The sequence below is a fragment of the Aplysia californica genome, unplaced genomic scaffold, assembly GCF_000002075.1.
Source record: "Aplysia californica isolate F4 #8 unplaced genomic scaffold, AplCal3.0 scaffold00236, whole genome shotgun sequence".
Taxonomy (NCBI): domain Eukaryota; kingdom Metazoa; phylum Mollusca; class Gastropoda; order Aplysiida; family Aplysiidae; genus Aplysia; species Aplysia californica.
Window position 1 is genome coordinate 366442 of NW_004797506.1, and position 20024 is coordinate 386465.

The following is a 20024-nucleotide window of genomic DNA, read 5'->3' on the forward strand; positions in this document are numbered from 1 at the left end:
CCTCCCCCCACCAACCACCACAAACTCAAAACCTGACTTCCCCGCAATTCGCCACCACGCCAAACGTCGCCCTTACGTTCCCGGGGTCATCAATGTGGTCCATCAAATCGGAAATAGCCGGCGTGTGCATTGTGGGCCGTGCCTGCCACCGCTCGGCAAGCCGGGAAGGCAAACGCTACATGAAGAAAACAAACTGGCCTGAGGCTATATCGGGGCTCGGCGGGGGTAGAGAGGGGAACTGGGAGCCCAGAGATGTTTGGCCAATCAGGACATGTGAGTATTTCCAGCCATTGTTGAATTTGTTGTCTCTATAACATCGCCGCTCGGAAATGGTATGGGGAGAGGGGGTTGGGAGAGAGGGATGGGGGAGAGAGAGTGAATGTATATAGAGAGAGCAGGGTTTGAGGTCAGGAGAGAGAGACAGAGAGAGAGAGAGAGAGAGAGAGAGAGAGAGAGAGAGAGAGAGAGAGAGAGAGAGAGAGTTGGCCTTCTTTTTCCTTCTGATAGATGACGAGCAGACATTACCCTCTTTCTGTTATCTTTTTCTTTAAATATAAGTGTTTTTAAACCCCTCATCGTCACAATTTATAGAGTAGGTGGGCTTCAACCGTGGGTGTCAGGGTCAGGGCCAACCCGGGCTTTGAGGGATACAACGTCTAAGTAGGAAGACTGAGATACTGGATAAAAATTCTGGCCTAACAGGAATCGAACTCTGGTTTTCTGCATGCGACGGCAAAGTGCCCACCTCTACATTACAGCGGCCAGTTATGAAGTTCTAGTCAAGTCCATGTCGATGACCTCGAAATGGCTGGCATTGGTTTTTTAGACTCAACAAACAATCCATACCCTGCTTCTCCCTCCCTTGACTCCCTCTCCCCAAACACACACACACACACACACACACACACACACACACACACACACACACACACACATATACACACACATCTTCTGTTCCAAAGAGAAACAAAGAAACAAACAAACGAGTAAAAAATCATAAAGACCAGGGACAACAAAAATCAACGACACCACTTCATGACTTCATGTCAACCCCTCCCGCCCAGAAATAAACAAGAGACCACACGCCCAAACAACATAAACAAGAAGTAACTTGCTCCCTGGGAAAAACCCTAGTTAAACTCCTGCCATTATATCAATTCTCTACGTGGTAATCATTACCATAACCAACACCATCACCACCGCCACCACCACCAGCATCATCACCAGAATCATCAACATCACCGTCATGACCACCATCACGACCATCATCACCACCACCATCACCACCACCACCACCATCATATCTTCAGCACTTACATCTGTATGACCTAATTGTGTGTTCAAGTGCCGTAAAACTCAGATTAAAACTAACTCACCCTGGGAGAAGGTGTTGAAGGTACAGAAGAAGGAGCCGAGAATCCAGAAGGGCGTCAGGTCATCCACAAGGTGAGCCCACGAGCAGCTCAAGGTCACTAGACAGTCCGCAACCGCCAGGTTCACGATGTAGTAATTGGTTGTAGTCTGTCAGGGGAGAAAGAAGTGTGCGTATTAATACATCATAAGGTAGGCATTGTAAGTGTTGTAGCCTGTAGGTGGAGAAAGAAATGGAATGTGTGAATTAATACGTTATGATGTGGTATTTATTTGGTTGTAATCTGTCAGAGGAGAGAGAAATGGTGAATTAATACAATATGATATGGTAGTTGGTTGTAATCCTCCAGGGAAAAGATAACTAGCAAATTGATACAATAATTCATGTTGTAGTAGTTGGTTGCAGTCTTTCGGAAGCGAAAGGAAGGAGCGAATTAATACACTCTGATGTGGTATTTATTTGGTTGTAATCTGTCAGAGGAGAGAGAAATGAGTGAGCGAAATAATACATTATGATGTAGTAGTTAGTTGTAGTCTGTCAGTGGAGAAACGGATAAGCGAATTGATACATTATGATTTGGTATTTATTTGGTTACAATCTGTCAAAGGAGGGAGCAATGGGCGAATTAATACATTATGGTTTTGTATTTATTTGGTTGTAGTCTGTCAGAGGGGAGAGAAATGGGCCAATTAATGCATGATAATTATAATGTAACTGCTTATAATCTTTCACAGAATAGAATATGAGCGAATAATTACAATGTAATAATTAGTTGTAGTCTGTCAGAGGATAAAAAATGGGCGAATTAATACATCAGGTCTTCCTTACGTGAAGCCGATTGTTACAAAGCTTACTACGAATTCTACGGAACAGCTGATGGATGAACATCGGTATCTTTCTATTTTTGTTTTTTTCGGGAAATTACCAGCTCAACCTGGTAGCTTGGTGATGTTCTATCTTTGAAGCGACATCTTCCGTATTAAGTTACGCATAATCTAGCAGGTACATCATACATGCATTTGTTATTGGTAACAGTTACAACGTAGAGAGTTGATATCTCGGCAGTAGTTTGACTAATTTGGGGTGGTTGAAGGGCGTTATTATTGGATCCCACTTCTTTTTTTGGCCTATTAGTTGCCTTTGTCTATTTTGTTTTTTCTTGTAATATGCAACCATTATTGAGTCCATGTACATCTATACATAAAGTAAGTAAGGCTACTTTGCTGCCATACAATGAACGTCAGTCGCCCAAGCACTCATGACACGTTGGTTTTGACGTTTGAGTGGGGGGGGGGGGGGGGGGGTAGCGAGGGTAGAAACGCTTTTCAACGATCCATACATATACAAACATGCACTTTTGTAACCTTAAGGCTCGTCGTGGACCCCCCCCCCCCCCCCCCAAAAAAAAAGGAACAATTCCCCTAAAAAAAGAAAAACACCCCAAAACAACAACAACAACAACAACAACAACAAAACAACACACAAATAAACAAACAAAATAGAGCAACAAATACAACAACTAGCAAACAAAACAAAAACACCCTGATTGCCCCAAGTGCCTGGCTTAGACTTTCAGTTGGGAATGATGGTAATTACAGGGCGGCTTTGAAGACTCCTACGATTTATCAGCTGAGCCTTTGAGATTACAAAAAATACCACCTTTTTTTCTATGTTCGCGAAACTTTTTCAAGTGTCAAGCCTCCGGTTAATATTTGTGTGTTCAATAAGATCAACCTTGCTGTTTTTTAACAGTCGTTTCACGTTCATTATTCATTAGGCATTAGGGAATAATAACGAGTAGTCAACAGACTCAGTATGCATTGTTCAACCTGAATCACTACATTTTGTCAGCATTGATAAACATGTTCACTACTGCCGTTGAGAGCACGTTTGTATCGGCATCTCTCCTGAAAAAAAAGCAAACTTCATTGATTGAAAACAAGGCTGTTTTATTTTTTTTTATATAGGCAAAGCCGTCAAGGTGGGTGGGCTAATCAAGCTGGGCAACCATAAACTTTTTCAAACGAAAAAAAACCCTCCATCCAATAAGCTGCGAAGAAATATTTTTGCTAACAGGGAGTGATTATTTGATTAATTCAAAATCCTTCGCATATAAACCTTTAGGTAAACATTTCTCTCGTCTCTCTTGGCGAATTTTCTTTTGCAAACGTCAAGCACTCACGATAACTGTTATAAAAAAAAGCATCACACCACCTTGTCATCCACTTTATTTCACGGTTTCTCCCCAAGTAGTCTGCAAAACATCCACACACATTTATAACCAGGAGGCCCCATATTGTTATGGGGAAATCATTGTGCGTAATTATTTTTTCCTAAATGTTCTACAGCCCCACCGGAGCAGTATTGATCCTCGGGGGATGGAGGGGGGGGGGAGGGGGAGGGGATGGAGGCTGCTTAGTCTCCGCTTGTCAGAGCGGTGTGGAGCTATATTATATTCCAGAAGAAACGATGGGATTCTGGAAAGATATTTAATGAAATCCGTACGACTGATCTGGAATACAAATATTTCCAACTTCCCATTTTAGATTTCCTCTTGTTTTACACGAAGACGATGTTTATAAAGCTTGTTGTATGAATATTCATATCAACATCTCGCAACTCACTGAGCACACAAACGCGTTTTTAAAAGCTAATCGTATCTCAAACGAAAGCTTGAAATACAAGCTAATGACCCAACCCCTTACATTGTAGGATATGATGCAAGACGAATCTTATAGACAGACCCAAGAAAAAAACAAGGTGTGGAAAGCATTAAGTGAAGCAAGGTGCAGGCAATAAATGTTGCTTGAGCAGAGATATTCACCTTAGCCTTTGTGTATGAATATAAAAGCAAAATAACAATGAGAAAGTTTAAGAGGAAAGCAGCCAAAATGTTCTGCGAAAGTAGTTCAGAAATGAAAGGTTGCCAGGACGGATTTTGAAACAAAAACCTGTGTGACTTATGTCGCTGCAATACTAGGAGGAATGAGAGTAAGGTAGGTGGTTTGGGGTGATAAACGCTTAAACACTAATAATTCCCATTTACAGACTTCAACAAAAGTTAGGGGCCACTTGCAAACACTCTCGCAGCTCAAACAGTTGAAAAGCAAATCATTTTAAATTTCAAAGAAAATTAATGAAATTGTTTCTTAACAAAATCAATCCAGTTTCAGAATGAGGACGAAACGAACTTAGGCAATATGTTGCTCGGAACAAGAGTACCCCTCAAAGGAAAACACCAGGAATTATTGTCCTTGACAGTTCGTTCAAAAACGGGTATACCCACCACGCGGAGCAATGCAATCAAGGCAGTGTTATCGCATGGTGTTGATGGTGGTGGCAATGAAGGCCTGGGGAAGGTTTGCCCACTCCTGCTGCAGGATCTGTAGCAGCTCTTGTCAGTCAGCTTGTGGTGGTTGGTGCTGCTGGACTCTCCGTGCCAAGTTCACCCCACACATTCTCAATAGGGTTGAAGTCGGGACTGTTTGCTGGCCATGGCATTCTTGTGATTCCTGCTTGCCTGATGTCGACGCCGTCACACTCGCACACGTCCATCTTTTGGGTTGACCATGAATCATGACTCATCTGTGAACAGCTCATGGCCCGTTTGTTCATGGGCCCTGTACCAAGCAAGACCACATGTCTGGTGTCCTGCGGTCAGCCTTGGTTTCTCGATTGGACGACTGGCACGGATGATGGCAGCATGCAAAGGACGCTGAATGGTCTGGGAGCTCACCGCCGTGTTGGTAACAGCACGCAGACGATGCATGATGCAGCCATGTCATAGCCCTGGCACGATCAAAGTCTCTCAGCTTTCGTCTTGGTGGCGTGTTGATGAGATACTGGATTTTGCGCAAACAGCTGGTTATATTGCTACCAAAGTGACCACAGTTGGAGACCATACGTCTGTATATCACATGCACTAGAAACTTTAACTTAGGAATGTCTATGGTGTCGCACACAAGTCGATAAAAAACAGAAAATTTGGCTAAAATTCCCCAAGGATTTCCGTACTGCACATGGGCGTTTTGCGAAGCGTTGCAATACACATTGTTAACCCTTTAACACTTTCAGAGCAAACCAATTTAAAACATTCCTTGCTGTCTTTTTTTTTCGGGTTTTTCAAAAATTATGGCTGTCTGTCAAGGTGGTCCTTAACTTATGTTGAAGTCTGTATTTCTACTGATGGTTGACTCATGACTTGACACATACGTAGAAAAAACGGCAAAGCATTTTTCAATAACCGTGATGCCAGACCATGAAGAAACATTTCAGAATATAATTTTTGTGATGTCAGTAGTCTAGTGGGTAGGTTACCAGACTGGTAAGTGTGAGGTTGTGGGTACAGGGGTTTGGGCCTCAGGCCTGACATCGTGTCCAAAGAATTTCACGAATTTTCCCTACTTCACCGAGGTATGAATGAATATGGCCAAAGGCAGCGACAAATCTTGTCAGTATATTTAGTGTTTTAGCACCTGTAAAATGGCAGCTTGCATTGTATACTTCCCACAAAATTGAGATTGTCTCAGAATGCTATCAGGTCTACTGGAATAATAATAAAGATTGTAAAACACATAGAGCTTTCTGTTGAGCTGGTATTTGCGTTATACAATTGATGCTATCTATTTATCTATAATAATAATAATAATAATAATAATAATAATAGTAATAATAATAATAATAATAATAATAATAATAATAATAATACTAATAATAATAATAATATAACAATAATAATAATAATGATTATTATGATTATTATAATTATTATGATTATTATTATTGTTGTTGTTGTAATTATTATTATTATTAATATTATTATTATTATTATTATTATTATTATTATTATTATTATTATTATTATTATTATTATTATTATCATCATTAAAGCAGTGTTTGCATACCCCTCAATTATTCTAACCTTGTTGAAAATATAACGCGTATTCATACCAGTACTAGGGTATTTGAACTAGAAATAGTATGCCTCTACTCTAGACCTAACTGATAGAACCCCTGGAATCATTCAAATGTTCTTCTTCTCCTTTAAGTGTATAGTTCTTCTATTAAAACACCTTCATTTAATAATGAATGTATGTTACAACCACTGAGCTGATTTGAAATTTGAACGCAGAAAGCGATCTCATGTTTTACCATTTCAACATTATTATTGTTATCGCAAAGGTTAATTAAATGTCATAAATTCAATCCCCCTGAACAAATCAAAAGCTGATATTGTTAGTCTGGGATGTATTTTATGAACAAGTTTCGTCGAAAACTGGTGTGCACCAAACGCCAGTAACTAATGATTCTTTTTGCCCCTAGAAATCACATTACTTGATTTACACACGTGTGGGAGTAAGTTATGGCTTAAATCTCCTTCAACGCTGTCATCTCATGAGCTTTCAACTACAGCTATATATTTTAGTGCGTTTAAAGCCCGTGGGGTTATTCAATCATAACTTTGCATTCGGCTGGAACTTTTTCTTTGTTTAGTGTGAGTAAAGAGAAGCATCTCGGTACGTTGTTGCTAATTTTGTGCATGGAAAGAGAAAGACTGACAGAAACAAAAGAAGCAGAGGTTCACTTCAACAACCTGCGGACTTTCTCTTAGGCTGTGGATGCTATGATCAGAGTATTTGTAGCGAATGTCAAACTGTCTATAAATATATACTCGATCTATGTGTACTTTTTCTGTACCATATGCCGCTAAGAAGCACTCACTGTAACTTTCACCTTGCCGAAACCTATAATGTGTTGTAAGCATGGCATAAGTCGACACGACAAAACAGATGGGCACTGTTATATCTGTGAGTTGTGAACAGTAAAAATAAGAGAAGCACGACTAAGTAATCATGAGGTGATGGTGCGATAGGTTTCTCTTAGTCCAGTTGGGTGGTTGGCAGGAACACTGATGTGGTGTGCTCCTTTCCTATCAAATGTCTGTCGTCCTTATCTCGTCTCCTTCTTTTTTTGTGTTTGTTACTCTCTTGTAACACCTCTAATCTTCGGCACTTACATGTTCTTAATGTGTTGCAAGCACCGTAAAGCTCTTACTAAAACAAACCTCTTGGTCCAGCACCGCACTACTACAATATAGTTGGCCAAATGTGTTGTTGGCGAGTTGTGGATTATGAAAATTAGAGAAGCCGACCGCACCACCAACACGACACAATTATTAAGTCGCGTTTCTCTTATTTCCATTTCGGTTTTTGTAGTGTAGCGGTTAAGAGCTTCGTTGTCGCATACAGGAGACTCGAGTTCGAGTCTCGAGTAGATATAAAGTTTTAACGACTATCGATCTTTCTGCCGGTGTAATAGGCCAAAATCACTCATGCAACAAAAACTACCATAGTCATTTTGGCAACGCTGACAGGACAATCAATGGTGTTTATAGCACAGACCTTCTCGTAAAAAACTATTTCCGGCTACGCCAATGACACTATCCCCAAGCCAAAATCACTCTATGCAAGAAACACTACCAAAGTCATTTTGGCAACGCTGAAAGCACTAGTACATGTAGTAGTGTTTATAACACAGGCCTTCATGCAAAATATACTACTGGTCCCGCAAAAACACTACCACCACATGTACGTATAGTATTAGGCAATATGATATATACAATCACGCAACCCTACTATTTTCAGCTTCTCACTCCTAATTCAATACCACCTCGCAAAATCCACTATCGTTTGTGTTTATATCATATCATAGGACTTCACGGCAACATCACTATTTCTGGCTGTATCAATGACATCACTCTCAAGAAAAAATTACTATACTTTTCAAGTATGCTAAAAACGCAGTGTCCCGATCAATGATCACGATAAATAAATTATTGTCCCGCAAAAAACACTATCACTAGATGTACGTATATTCTTAGGCAATATATATATATATATATATTGTACAATCACACAAACCCCACTAGTTTCGGCTTTTCACGCCTATTTCACTACTATAGAGGTTTCAAAATCCACGCATCATATATTAAGGATCATAATGAAAGTAATTTGCAAATCATCTGTTTTTGGATGAATCCTGCTGTTGCCATGCCAACAGCGGCCATATACGTAAATTAACAATTTTTGGTATGTTTTTAAATCCCTAAACGTCAAGACATCACATGCTTTATCAGTTCCATGTATCTCATATTTGTTGAGAAGAAAATATTAATAAAAATTTAGTCACTGAAAAATTTCAGAAGCCTTATTTTTTTACTTACAAACATCAATATGTTTAGGTAGAAATAATATATTAAAAAACACCAAACAAACATGTGATACCTTGCTTAGCTTTATTTGGACAGTATCTGTGTCGAGTTTCCTTTAAATCCATTCACAAACTTCTGACTTTTAGCAAAAAATTAACAGACAAATATGACTTCGAGGAAAATGAAAGCCCCAAAATAATTGTTTTGTTTTCGAACTATTAAAACCTTGAAATAAAGAGGTCTAGAAAATCGTAAATTCTTTGACTTTTTTTCTGCAACCTTGTTCCAAAGGCTGAACACTTCACTGAGCCACACCAGGTGCGCACACAGTGTTGTGACAACCGACTGCGAGAGGAAATAACTGGAGCGTTCATCTCCCAACCGGGAGGTCGTGGATTGAAATCCCGACGATAGAGTATGCCGTCCAAAAGTGAGTAGTTGCTTGCCCTCCCTTTGTCTTTTTTCCTGGCTGCCCCTTCAACGTCTCGGGATATTTTCCTTTCAATAAAAACTCTCCAATCTAACTAAACATGTTGCCTAAGTCAGCCATTGTGTTGTGTAGCAAGACTGGCTGGACATTTCGTGGAATCTTTCAAATCAAGTCTTGTTTCCAAGAAGAAAAGAACAACGGAAGTAAGCCCGCGTTTCTCATTTTAAAGGAGAATCCGAAAATAATGTTGTTTTTTCATTTTTCCCAATGTCTGTGTGTGTTGTATCGATTTCACTTTTTCTGCCCAAGGTACTGGTTAGTGTTTTGAGCATAATGTCTAAACCACGAAAACAATCGCAGTAGTGTTTAGTGATGAATGGCGATAGTGTTTTTGGCGTGGTTAGTCAATCTGGCGTGAAAGCGGTAGTGTTTTTAGCTTAGAGATAGTGTTCATAGCGTACGCCAAAGACACTAGGGTAATGTTAACAGCATGTGCAAAAATCACTACGGTAGTGGTTAAGGCATGAAAGCTTACGACCAAACCACTACGGTAGTCTTTATAGCACGGTAGTGTTCTGCGCGTGCTACACCTGGATTTTGTATCCCTCTCAGCCCGGGTTGGCCCTGACAGACAGAGTCAGAATCTCGCTTTCTATTGATCTTAATTGTGTCGATGATGACGTAAACACACTTAGGAAAAAAGTCTTATTTTCACTGTCCACAACTCACCGACAAAACAGCTCGCCAACTCTTTTGTCGTAGTGCGGTACTAGACTTAGACCCTTGCACGGAAACCATTTACAACATGACGTTAACTCCGAAATCTAGGTTTACTTGATCGAAGAAGGTAGTGGGTTAAATTAATACTGAATATAATATAAATACACCAGCAAACACGAGACCATATTATTTATAGTCTTCTTAGTCTCGTATAATTATACTAAACATTTGCTCTCTCTAAGAAAACAACAACAAACCGTTTTTAAGCAGTCGCTTAGCATAACTTCCATTTTCTTGGTCATCTTCAAACACTTTCACAAAACCTGTACATTTTCAAACTTTTCTCGTCCTCACACGTTTGTGTATGGAGGAGAACTTTCAGGTTTACCGATTATTCTTCGAATGAATATAAACGACTTTCAAGATAAAAGAAGGGTATTGTTTCAGTGGCTGAGATGCAAAGGTAAAAGAGAAGAAATATAAAGAGTGAAGGAAGACAAAGAAGATGCAGAAAAGCGAATATTACCTACGTGCATCTGACTGCATTTATGCAGCTTATATTTTAAAGTTTTTGTTTAGTTTTAGTAAGAGTTTTACGGCTCTCGCAACTGCGTAAGGTCATATGAGCGCGCGAAAAAAAGTTGGTTCTATTCTCAAAAGTACATTGCACAGTCTGATTCTGGTCAACACTTCCACTAAAATACTAACATATTTAGAAATTGGTGTAAATTAATTTTTAACTTAAAATAACTTAAAAAAAATATCATTATACTTATAATATCGTATCGCGTCCGATTTCATGCCACAGCTTATCGGATATAAACTAAAAGTGGTAGTACGAACATCTACTCTTCCTTGACAATAAACGGTCACTTGTTTTATGAAACTACACAAGGGACCTTTTTGTTTAAATGTATGTGTTTCTACGCCCCCCCCCCCACATCAACACAATTTAAATCATTCAGGATGCTTGCATTTCAAGTCACCTGCCCTAGACAGCAAAGCTCCTGACTGACATTACAGACGCCTGTACAACACAAGAGAACAACACCGAACGAAAACGAAGGCGAGAGAGACAGAAGCTGGCATTATTGTCTTGCAAACTACCTTGGCTGATTGGCACGCGCATTAGGGATACCAAGCAAATGGACAGATCAGTTTCACACCCTCCCCCTCCCACACACACACACACTTCACAAACACACACACCAGAACAAGTGTAGCGTCAACCAGAATATTTGCATGTGAGTGTGTGTGTGTGTGTGCGTGTGTGTGTGTGCGTGTGTGTGTGTGTGTGTGTGTGTGTGTGTGTGTGTTTGTTTGTGTGTGTGTGTTTGTTTGCGCATGTATGTGAGTGTGTGTATATATGTGTGTGTGTATATGTGTGTGTCTGTGTGCATGTGTATGTGTGCGTATGTGTGCGTATGTGTGTGTTTGTGCGTGTGTGTGAATGTGTGCGTGGATGTGTGTGTAAATGTGTGTGTGTGTGTCTGTGTGTGTGTTTTTGTGTGTGTGTGTGTGTGTGTGTGTGTGTGTGTGTGTGTGTGTGTGTGTGTGTGTGTGTGTGTTTATGTAGAGTCCCCTGTCTCTCAAGCTGTATCTGACAGGGTATGGGTGTGTGTTGATTGTTCTTTATAATTGACACGGTATATGATAAACCAGTTATTCTAGCCAGGTTTGCCCACACCGTTGTTGTGTTCGCCCAACTGAAATAATGCTTATAGAATATTGCATGTGATATACATGACCAACTAGAGTGTTCTAACTATTGTTTTATCACATATTGGCCTATGGGCCTACAATGCTGATGATGAACCGCGAACTTTAGTTTCTAGGATAACAGTAATATAAGCAATTCCAAGGTAATCCAATTTCACATTAACATCGGCTCTTTTGAAGACATCTTGGATGTATCGGCCTGGAGCCAAACTTGGACTACATACTGGATTTCTACTAGTCTCAAGCTGTTTTCACTGATTGATGGCAAATCTTTTCAACCCCCACGGCCCAATTCAGATACTTTAGGGTGAGGGATCTTTCGGCCCAGCCCATTACGTCTAACCCTGACTGAAGGGGATCTAGCGTCTCATCAGAAAGACGGAGACAGTGGATAAAATAAATTTCTTCGTGTTAGAATCGAACTCACGTCTTTTGCGTGCAACAACGAGGAGCATGTCTATAATACAGCAAAGATGTCGCTCACAGATGTAGTTATGTGTGCTTTGAAACAGCATGACTGCTTGAAAATGCCGTATAACTATATAACGTCAGGCTCATAAGATATGCCTAAGCGATAAAGCCATTTTGAGAAAATAAGAAAAAAAGCTATTTCTTAAGAACTCTTGACTCTGAAACGCTTGAATATTGCTATACTCAGTTGATTTAATGTTTGGATTATTCTTTCGTCTAAGTGAACTATATTACTAAGCTTAATTATTTCAGAACCAAAACTCTAACTCGGCCAAAACTTTTATGACTTAAGCAATTAGCTCATGAGCGTGACCATAATTGTGTACAAACGTATTTTCAGATAAAAAGCAAGTGAACCTGAGGGTGAAAATTTTGGTGTAATTCATATGTTCATCATATGGGGTGCACTGCCTTCTTTTCGTGGGAAGCATTATCGACTAAACGATGTCCCTTTTAGATCCAAAAAGCTAAAGTAAAAGAATTATAGTACCGATGAATGCATAAAAACTATAAAAGTCGTTGAAAAACTTGAAAACGCCAAAGGTCTTCGTCACTGTTAAAAATGTCTCTGATCTCATTGCCATTTATGTCAGTTGCACCATTCCTGTCACACAAGTCATACACACGTATGAGCCTATTCCCATGGTCGCCCGCCACTAGCTTTTTTCGGGGTGGGGTGGGGGTGGGAGGGGGGGTAATTTCATATCATCACAAGGATAAGACTCAGAATGACTTTGAAGCACTGTTTTTTTTTTTAGGTCAAACAGTTGCGTCCTATAATCGATGATATATGGTAGTTGCGTGTGATGAGGAAAGAAAAAAGGCAAATAGTTGTCTGTGAAAGGGAAACAAAATGGCAAATAGTTGCACGTAACCTTCAGGCGAAGGATTGCCGCCATACAAGAGAGAAACTCCGATCTCGAGTTGCTAATGGCGGACGAATTGTGCCCTGATTTATTGTTCATGTTCGTGGTGTCCGGTGTGGAGAGCCAGTCTCAAGCGTTGAGAGCCGGGACGAAGCAGACGGTTTGAGGAAGCAGACACATAAATACTGCTGTATCTGGAAGCTTTCGGGGGACAACAGGTCGGTCAGTGGCGGGGTATCGGGCAGCTGCCACCATTTATGTGTTTGCTATACGCACTGTAGAAAAGAATTTACTACTTGCTATTCATAATAGACGTTTCCAGGTCAGTGGGGCATAGCGCAACATACCGGCGTCTCTGGTGTAGTGGTTATTGTGCGCTACTTTGTCGCACGCTGAGAACCCGAGTTTGAATCTCGTCTGGGTAAATTTTTTTTTTATCGAGTATGTTGTTCTTTCTGCTGTGACGTTGTATCCCTCTCAGCCCGGGTTGGCTCAGACAGATAAGGTCGAATCCCGCCTCCTAAGTGATCCAAACTGTGTTGATGGGGTATAAAACACCCACACTAAAGATAATAGGCATCATAAGAATTGTATGTTTACAAAGAAAATTTATTCCCTGTTCCAACATGCAGCTTTTACACCCATTGAACGTTTCCAGCTATTTGTCTTATCAAGTTTAACTTTTTATGTTGAAGTGAAGCACAATGAAATATTTCGAAGTAGAAGAGGTGCTGCACTTTTAAGAAAACCACTTTTTTGTTGTATAACAAAATTGATTTCCAGAGGAAAAAATGTATTCCATATTTCTTTTGATTGAATTAAAACGAAAAACAACAACAACACAAAACGGTTCCTCCCACTCATATTATATGCGTTTTCTAACGGAAAAAGAAAGCACGTAGATCCTGCAATCTAGCTGTAACTTCCAGCTGGCCACTTATTTCTGTTACGCACACGCCATTTACGAGATGGAAGCAAATTTCGTTTTCTGATTCCGAGATTAACAGTGTCTGTGTTGCCCTGATTCCGCGCCGGTTTTGTCATTGGGACCGGCTGTAAACGAAGAAACGGAATGAGTTTAACTTGTGTGGCAAGGACAATTGGTTTTTTCATCTTCCTTTTTCTGGGTGGTCCAAGTTTTTTTTATGTCATATTGTCAACAGACATAATCATAATATTTTTGTTCATGGCCAAGAAAAAGTTCGCAGACCCAATTCTGATATGCTAGCAAGCACAAGTATCTTAACGTTTTCAGCAGAGTGAGATAAAACGTTCCTCAATTCAGTATCCCCCCCCCCCCCGACACACACGCACATTCCCACACTCACACACATACACACATATGTACACACACACACACACACACACACACACACACACACACACACACACACACACACACACACGCACACACACAAACAAACACACCATATCACGCCCAACCAACATAGCTGTGCTATAGTTTCTAGAAACCTTTTTGTATACAAGTTAAGTGTCACATCTTCTACGAATTTCAAGTCATATAACAAAAAAATCAATCTTTCAATAAATTCTGTTTCCCTTTAGGTTCCGGTTAAATTCTCTCCTCCTCCTCCTCCTCCTCCTCCTCTTCCTCCCCCTCCTCCTCCTTCTCCCCTCCCCTCCCCCTCCCCTCCTCTCCTCTCCTCTCCTCTCTCTCTCTTTTCTTCTCTTCTCTCTCTCTCTCTCTCTCTCTCTTCTTCTTCTTCTTCTTCTTCTTCTTCTTCTTCTTCTTCTTCTTCTTCTTCTTCTTCTTCTTCTTCTTCGTGCCAACGAGCATGTCGAAAAACAAGCAACTTAAATGAACAGCTTACTGTCAGCAGTCAATGTTGCACAAACAGTGACGGTATTAAAATGTATTCTTAGCATTCAGTTTTTACGTCCCTACCCATGGCCATGAACATTCATCACAATAATCTGGTATAGTGTAGAGGATCCGATCGTTCTACCAATGCTTTTTCCAGAAAAAAATCTCTTTAATGCAAAAGGATAACGAAGCATCCAAGCATGCTAGCAGAAATAATCTTGATAGATATACGTAACAGATTGTGCGGCGATAAATTTTGGCCTAATGAAACAATAGCATGTCAGACTACGACGCTCTTTGCGAACTTGCTGAGAAAAAGGTGTTGACGTTACAGACATATGCAGAGAGCGCTTACTTTTGAAAAGGACTACAAGTCATAAAGAGGAAAAAGATAAGAAGGAGAGAGAGAATGAGAGCAGAGAGTTATAGGTAGATACATAGATAGACAGACTGATAGATAGATAGATAGATAGATAGATAGATAGATAGATAGATAGATAAATAGATAGATAGATGGATAGATGGATAGATAGATAGATAGATAGATAGATAGATAGATAGATAGATAGATGGATATATAGATAGATAGATAAATAGATTGACTGATAGACAGGTAGATAGATAGATAGATAGATAGATGGATATATATATATATATATATATATATATATATATATATATATATATATATATATATATATATATATATAGAGAGAGAGAGAGAGAGAGAGAGAGAGAGGGGAGACAAAGGGTGGGGCAATTGTTTGAAAAGTAGATGGTTAATTAAGACATACTGATTGTAAAGTAGAGATAGAACAAACGTCACGGACAAAGGCGTTCAAAGATCAGGGTACACTATTTTGTGATAGGATAAAAAGAAGACAGTGTTTTAAGTTGTACACATTGTTTGAAAATAAATCTGTCTTTCAAAACCCACGTCTTCCCTCACTGCGGAAAGCATTAAGGTGCTAGTTAGGCCTCTGGTACCGCAGGGTCCTCCGCTCTTGACATTGGCTACGTGATTTGAATCATTGGAATCCCTCCCCCCTCATCCCCCTCCACCCCACCCCACCCCTTTTCCACCCACACAGAACTTTTGAATGCCAACTGCCTTGCTAGAAAAGGAAGAAATTGTTAGAGAGAGAGAGAGAGAGAGAGAGAGAGAGAGAGAGAGAGAGAGAGAGAGAGAGAGAGAGAGAGAGAGAGAGGGAGAGAGAGAGGGGGAGACTTAAAGAGAGAGAGAGAGAGAGAGAGAGAGAGAAAGAAGAGGGTTGGATAGAGAGATTGACAGATCTATCTTATCTAATAAATGACGGCCTACGTTTTGAGAAAGAATGGCCGAAGTCTGCCCTCACCTCTCTCTCTCTCTCTCTCTCTCTCTCTCTCTCTCTCTCTCTCACAAACACGCATACACGCATACACACTCACACACACACACACACACACACACACACACACACACACACACACACACACACACACACACACACACACACACACACACACCTTCTTTTTCAGCAAACGCAAGTCTTGGTAGTCTACTGCAGAACCAAGTAGGATAAATTCGAGACTGACCCCAGGGCAGCGAACTCCATAAAACCGTCCATGCAGAATTAATAGGGTACTCGGCTGGCGAAACTTCACATGCACGGGGCTCATCAATATTCATAGATGAGTAATCAAAGAGCTTGGCAATTGTGAAGATGTTGTCTTAAGTAGCAGGGATGAGATACCCGGCTCTTTTCTCTGTTCTGTTGTCAATTCAATGCTAGGGTGGATCTAAACATTTTTTGGCAAAGGCACATCTTGAAATTAATACCCGTAGAGGATGGAAATACGAAAAGTGTCCGGGAAAATAATTGTACAACATAGGAGACATATTGAATTTTATAATTTTATTCTTCTCTTTTTAACAAATAGAAGATACCGTATATTTCTGAAGTAAAAGTTCACAGCAACGACGAAACACAACCTTTTGTCTGGATTTGAACTATTTTACAAATGAGTGGTAGGCTTTCTTGTGACGTTATTGGAGTTTGGCCATGTCGAGGAGGCAAGACTACGGTCGCTTTCGTCTCCACTTTCTGCACACCCCCCCCTTCCCTATGACCCCTCCTCTAACACCTATCCTTCTCAGATAAGGGCGAAAAATATCGTAGGTCCAGTGTGCAAGTTGCGTACGTTAAAGATCCCTTGATGGTCCAAAACCGACAAGAGTAGACCTGGGCCACCACCTGGGCAAAATTCAAAATTTGTTACCAACTGAAAATGTTTAGTGTGTCCCGCGCGCTTATATGAACTTATGCAGTTGCGAGCGCCGTAAAACACTTACAAAAAAGACAATGATCATTTAATATTATGCTTGACTACTCTTTGTTCCGAACAGCCATCAAAGGTAAAACTAAAAAAACCCCAAAACACCAAAAAAACAAACAAAGAACCAACAAACAAACAACCAACAAACAAACAACCAACAAACAAACCCCAACAACATATGCCCACGAAACACGTGATTAAGTAAAAGGTCATCTGGCTAATATCAGATCTTGAACCCACGTCTGTAGCCATGGTCAACCCTTGGGTTTTTGCCTTCAATACCAAAAAGAAGCCCCAATGGCAGGTGTCTGCAAGAAAATAAGATATAAAGTTTTTGTTTACAGCTCTATAACTCTTTCTACCAATGACTCACACGATGTCACAATATTATGATAGTATGACGTTTAGCTATAGGCCAACACACAAACAGGTGACGTACAACATAACATTAATTGCGTGTTTTTGTTTGGTAAAACTGCCATTGAAAATAATTCCAAACTAAGACCCAGATTTATAGTTGCTCAATTAAGGGATAAAATCATTCGGAGATTGATACTGCCACTAACGGGATTTTATTCAGCAAGTTCCGCAGTTTAGAACAAATTCTATGTCAGTCTGTGCATTCTGCCATTTAACCGAAAATAAATCAACAAACATGGCCATCTCCCTTCCTCATAAAAGACGCAATCGTTGATTTGAGAAGTTCAAAAACTCCCCCTCCACTCCCAATTCTCCAAAGAAGCAAAGGCACAACCAGGTTAACGCAATTGAAAAGAAAAGAAGAAGGCGAGTAACGGCCAGAGAAAGGTAATGGCTTTGCAGCTTTACGGAGATTTTAACTGTTTGCTCAGAAGCTATAACTTTTGCTGGGACATGTTTCTGACAGATTCTTATTTATCAAGTGTGCACTCGTGTAGATCGTTTCTTTTTATGAGACTCGATGTCACTGGATTTTGGCATCTTTTCTACAAATTGGTGTATGAATATTTAGTGCAGGATCAGGCGCTCGACAAAACAATGAAACCGAAGAAACTGCCTTATTTCCGCATGTCGGGCAATTTTCATCAATTTTTGGCCAAGACATCTTCTATCCATTTAAATACACATTTATGTGTGGATATTTTTTAAACAGAAAAACACCCGATCAAAGGCACTAAAATGTAAGTTTTCAATTACCAAAGACACTCAAGCTTTTGAAGTCACCTAACTTAGCAGACCGTTTTCTCGCTCATTTTCCCTCTGAAACCAAGCGACCCCCTGCCCCTGACATTACGGTTGCCTGTTTAAGACGGATGGGTATTTTTTATTTACCAAAAGTAAGGCAAACGAGTAATCTTTAAGATTGTACCAATGACTCCGCATGTCCAAAAATTGAGGAAGGCCTAATTCCACCGTGTCGTGTGACACACATTGTGATAATTTTGCCCATTGTTGCTTTGAAGTACCCAACGCCCAAAATTTACGCAGTAACGTTACATCGAAAATACCTCTTTTACGTTGTCATATGGTATGGCAGGAATTTTACGAAACTTTCAATACTTTTCCCACCTATTCAACACTTCCCCTACTCATTTCCTTTTCTGAGTAGGCCTAGACCAATTCGACTGCTCTGTTATACATCACTTTTCAAAATGGCGTATGGCGGAGTCTTACACTATGCAATCGAAATATCCTCTGTAGTAAAAAAAGGACTCTGAAACTGAAGCCACTCTAGTCAGAATGTATATTAAGGACAACTTTGAAAACGGGACGTGGATGCTTATCAGGCAAGGGATGATTCTTCGCCTCTTGTAGATAAAACGGGCATCATGTACGAAAACGTTTTGAGCGAGCGAGCTAGCCTTCAAATGGCGCATGTGTCTACTAACGCCACAAACCCAGACAGAAACTAAACAAGATGATCCAGATTTTTAGCCTCAGTCAGTCTGTTTGTTGTACTAGTCTGTCTGCCACCTGTATACCCGTACCTGCTTTTCTCTTACCTTCCCTTTTTTCTTTTTTATGTTTTGACTCTTTTTTTTCTTGGAAAAAAGTCTCAGCGAAGACAGACAATTTCTCAATTCAGCTTGCAGAATGTCTGAAAAGTTAATACATTTTAAATCGATCAGTTTTATAACGTAGGGAACAAACTCATAACCACACTTCACCGATGGGATCTGCATCTGATACAGTTTCAGTCACTCTATCATCGACGTAGCTTTTAATCTTTGCCTTTTCCACACAGAGGGGAAATACTTAAGCCCAAACCACTTTAATGTGAACTACATCTACAGAACACTTTTAGAACGCTAATGCTTCTGATCTACCAAAGTTCTGAAAATAAAAATAATCTCCACAAGAGTTGAACTTTCCATCCATTAACTCCGGAAAAACCATAGCAAAGCTGAGAACCAACTCACACCACTTGGGTAGATCTTTGCAAAGACTGTAAAATGTGAAATCTTAATACGAGAGAACTTATAATAGGTCAAGGTGTTACAAGTGTCGAAGCAGTCAGACTACTATTTCACCCCCCCCTCCAACCCCCCCCCCACAAAGCAAACAACAACCAAAGAACAAAAACAAAACAAAAACAACAAACAAAACACAAAACCTCAAAACAAAACAAAAACAAAACAAACTCAACAACCGAAAAAAAACGCCTTGTCGATGATATCACCAAAAAGGCTTTTTTTGTGCGTCTTCTATTTATTGTTTATCATGCTTATTATTTTTTATTTTTTGGGTGCATTTCCCTTCTTTCTTTAATGCGTGTATCTACGCACATGGTTCTTTTCTCCTAATAAAGAACAAAGTCTTCCCGTAGATTCAGCCATATCCTGCTTCAAACCACTCACATTCTGATACAGGTTTCCCTAGCATTCAGTCTTTCATGTTTATCTCTCATCAACGTTAAAGTCCTCTGTGCCTCAAATAGCTGAAATCACCTTTCAAAACACAGCTATTTCAGAGATCACAGTTGCCCCCAAACCACTGGCAATAACAAGATTATATCGCGTCAATAAAAGCATCTACAGAACACATGTCGGGAGAGACAGCAGAGAAAGTGAGAGGGACAGAGAGAGAGAGAGAGAGAGAGAGAGAGAGAGAGAAAG

At 40.1% G+C, this 20024-nt stretch overlaps 1 protein-coding gene across 1 annotated transcript in view; it reads right to left on the reverse strand.

Moving 5' to 3' along the window:
- The window catches only part of LOC101856187 (substance-P receptor), a gene marked incomplete in the record, with an annotated part of 145689 nt that overhangs the window by 62044 nt on the left and 63621 nt on the right, over nucleotides 1-20024 (reverse strand). Inside the window, 1 exon segment of the mRNA XM_013083495.2 lies at nucleotides 1377-1521. Coding sequence (XP_012938949.1) covers nucleotides 1377-1521 — 145 coding nt within the window.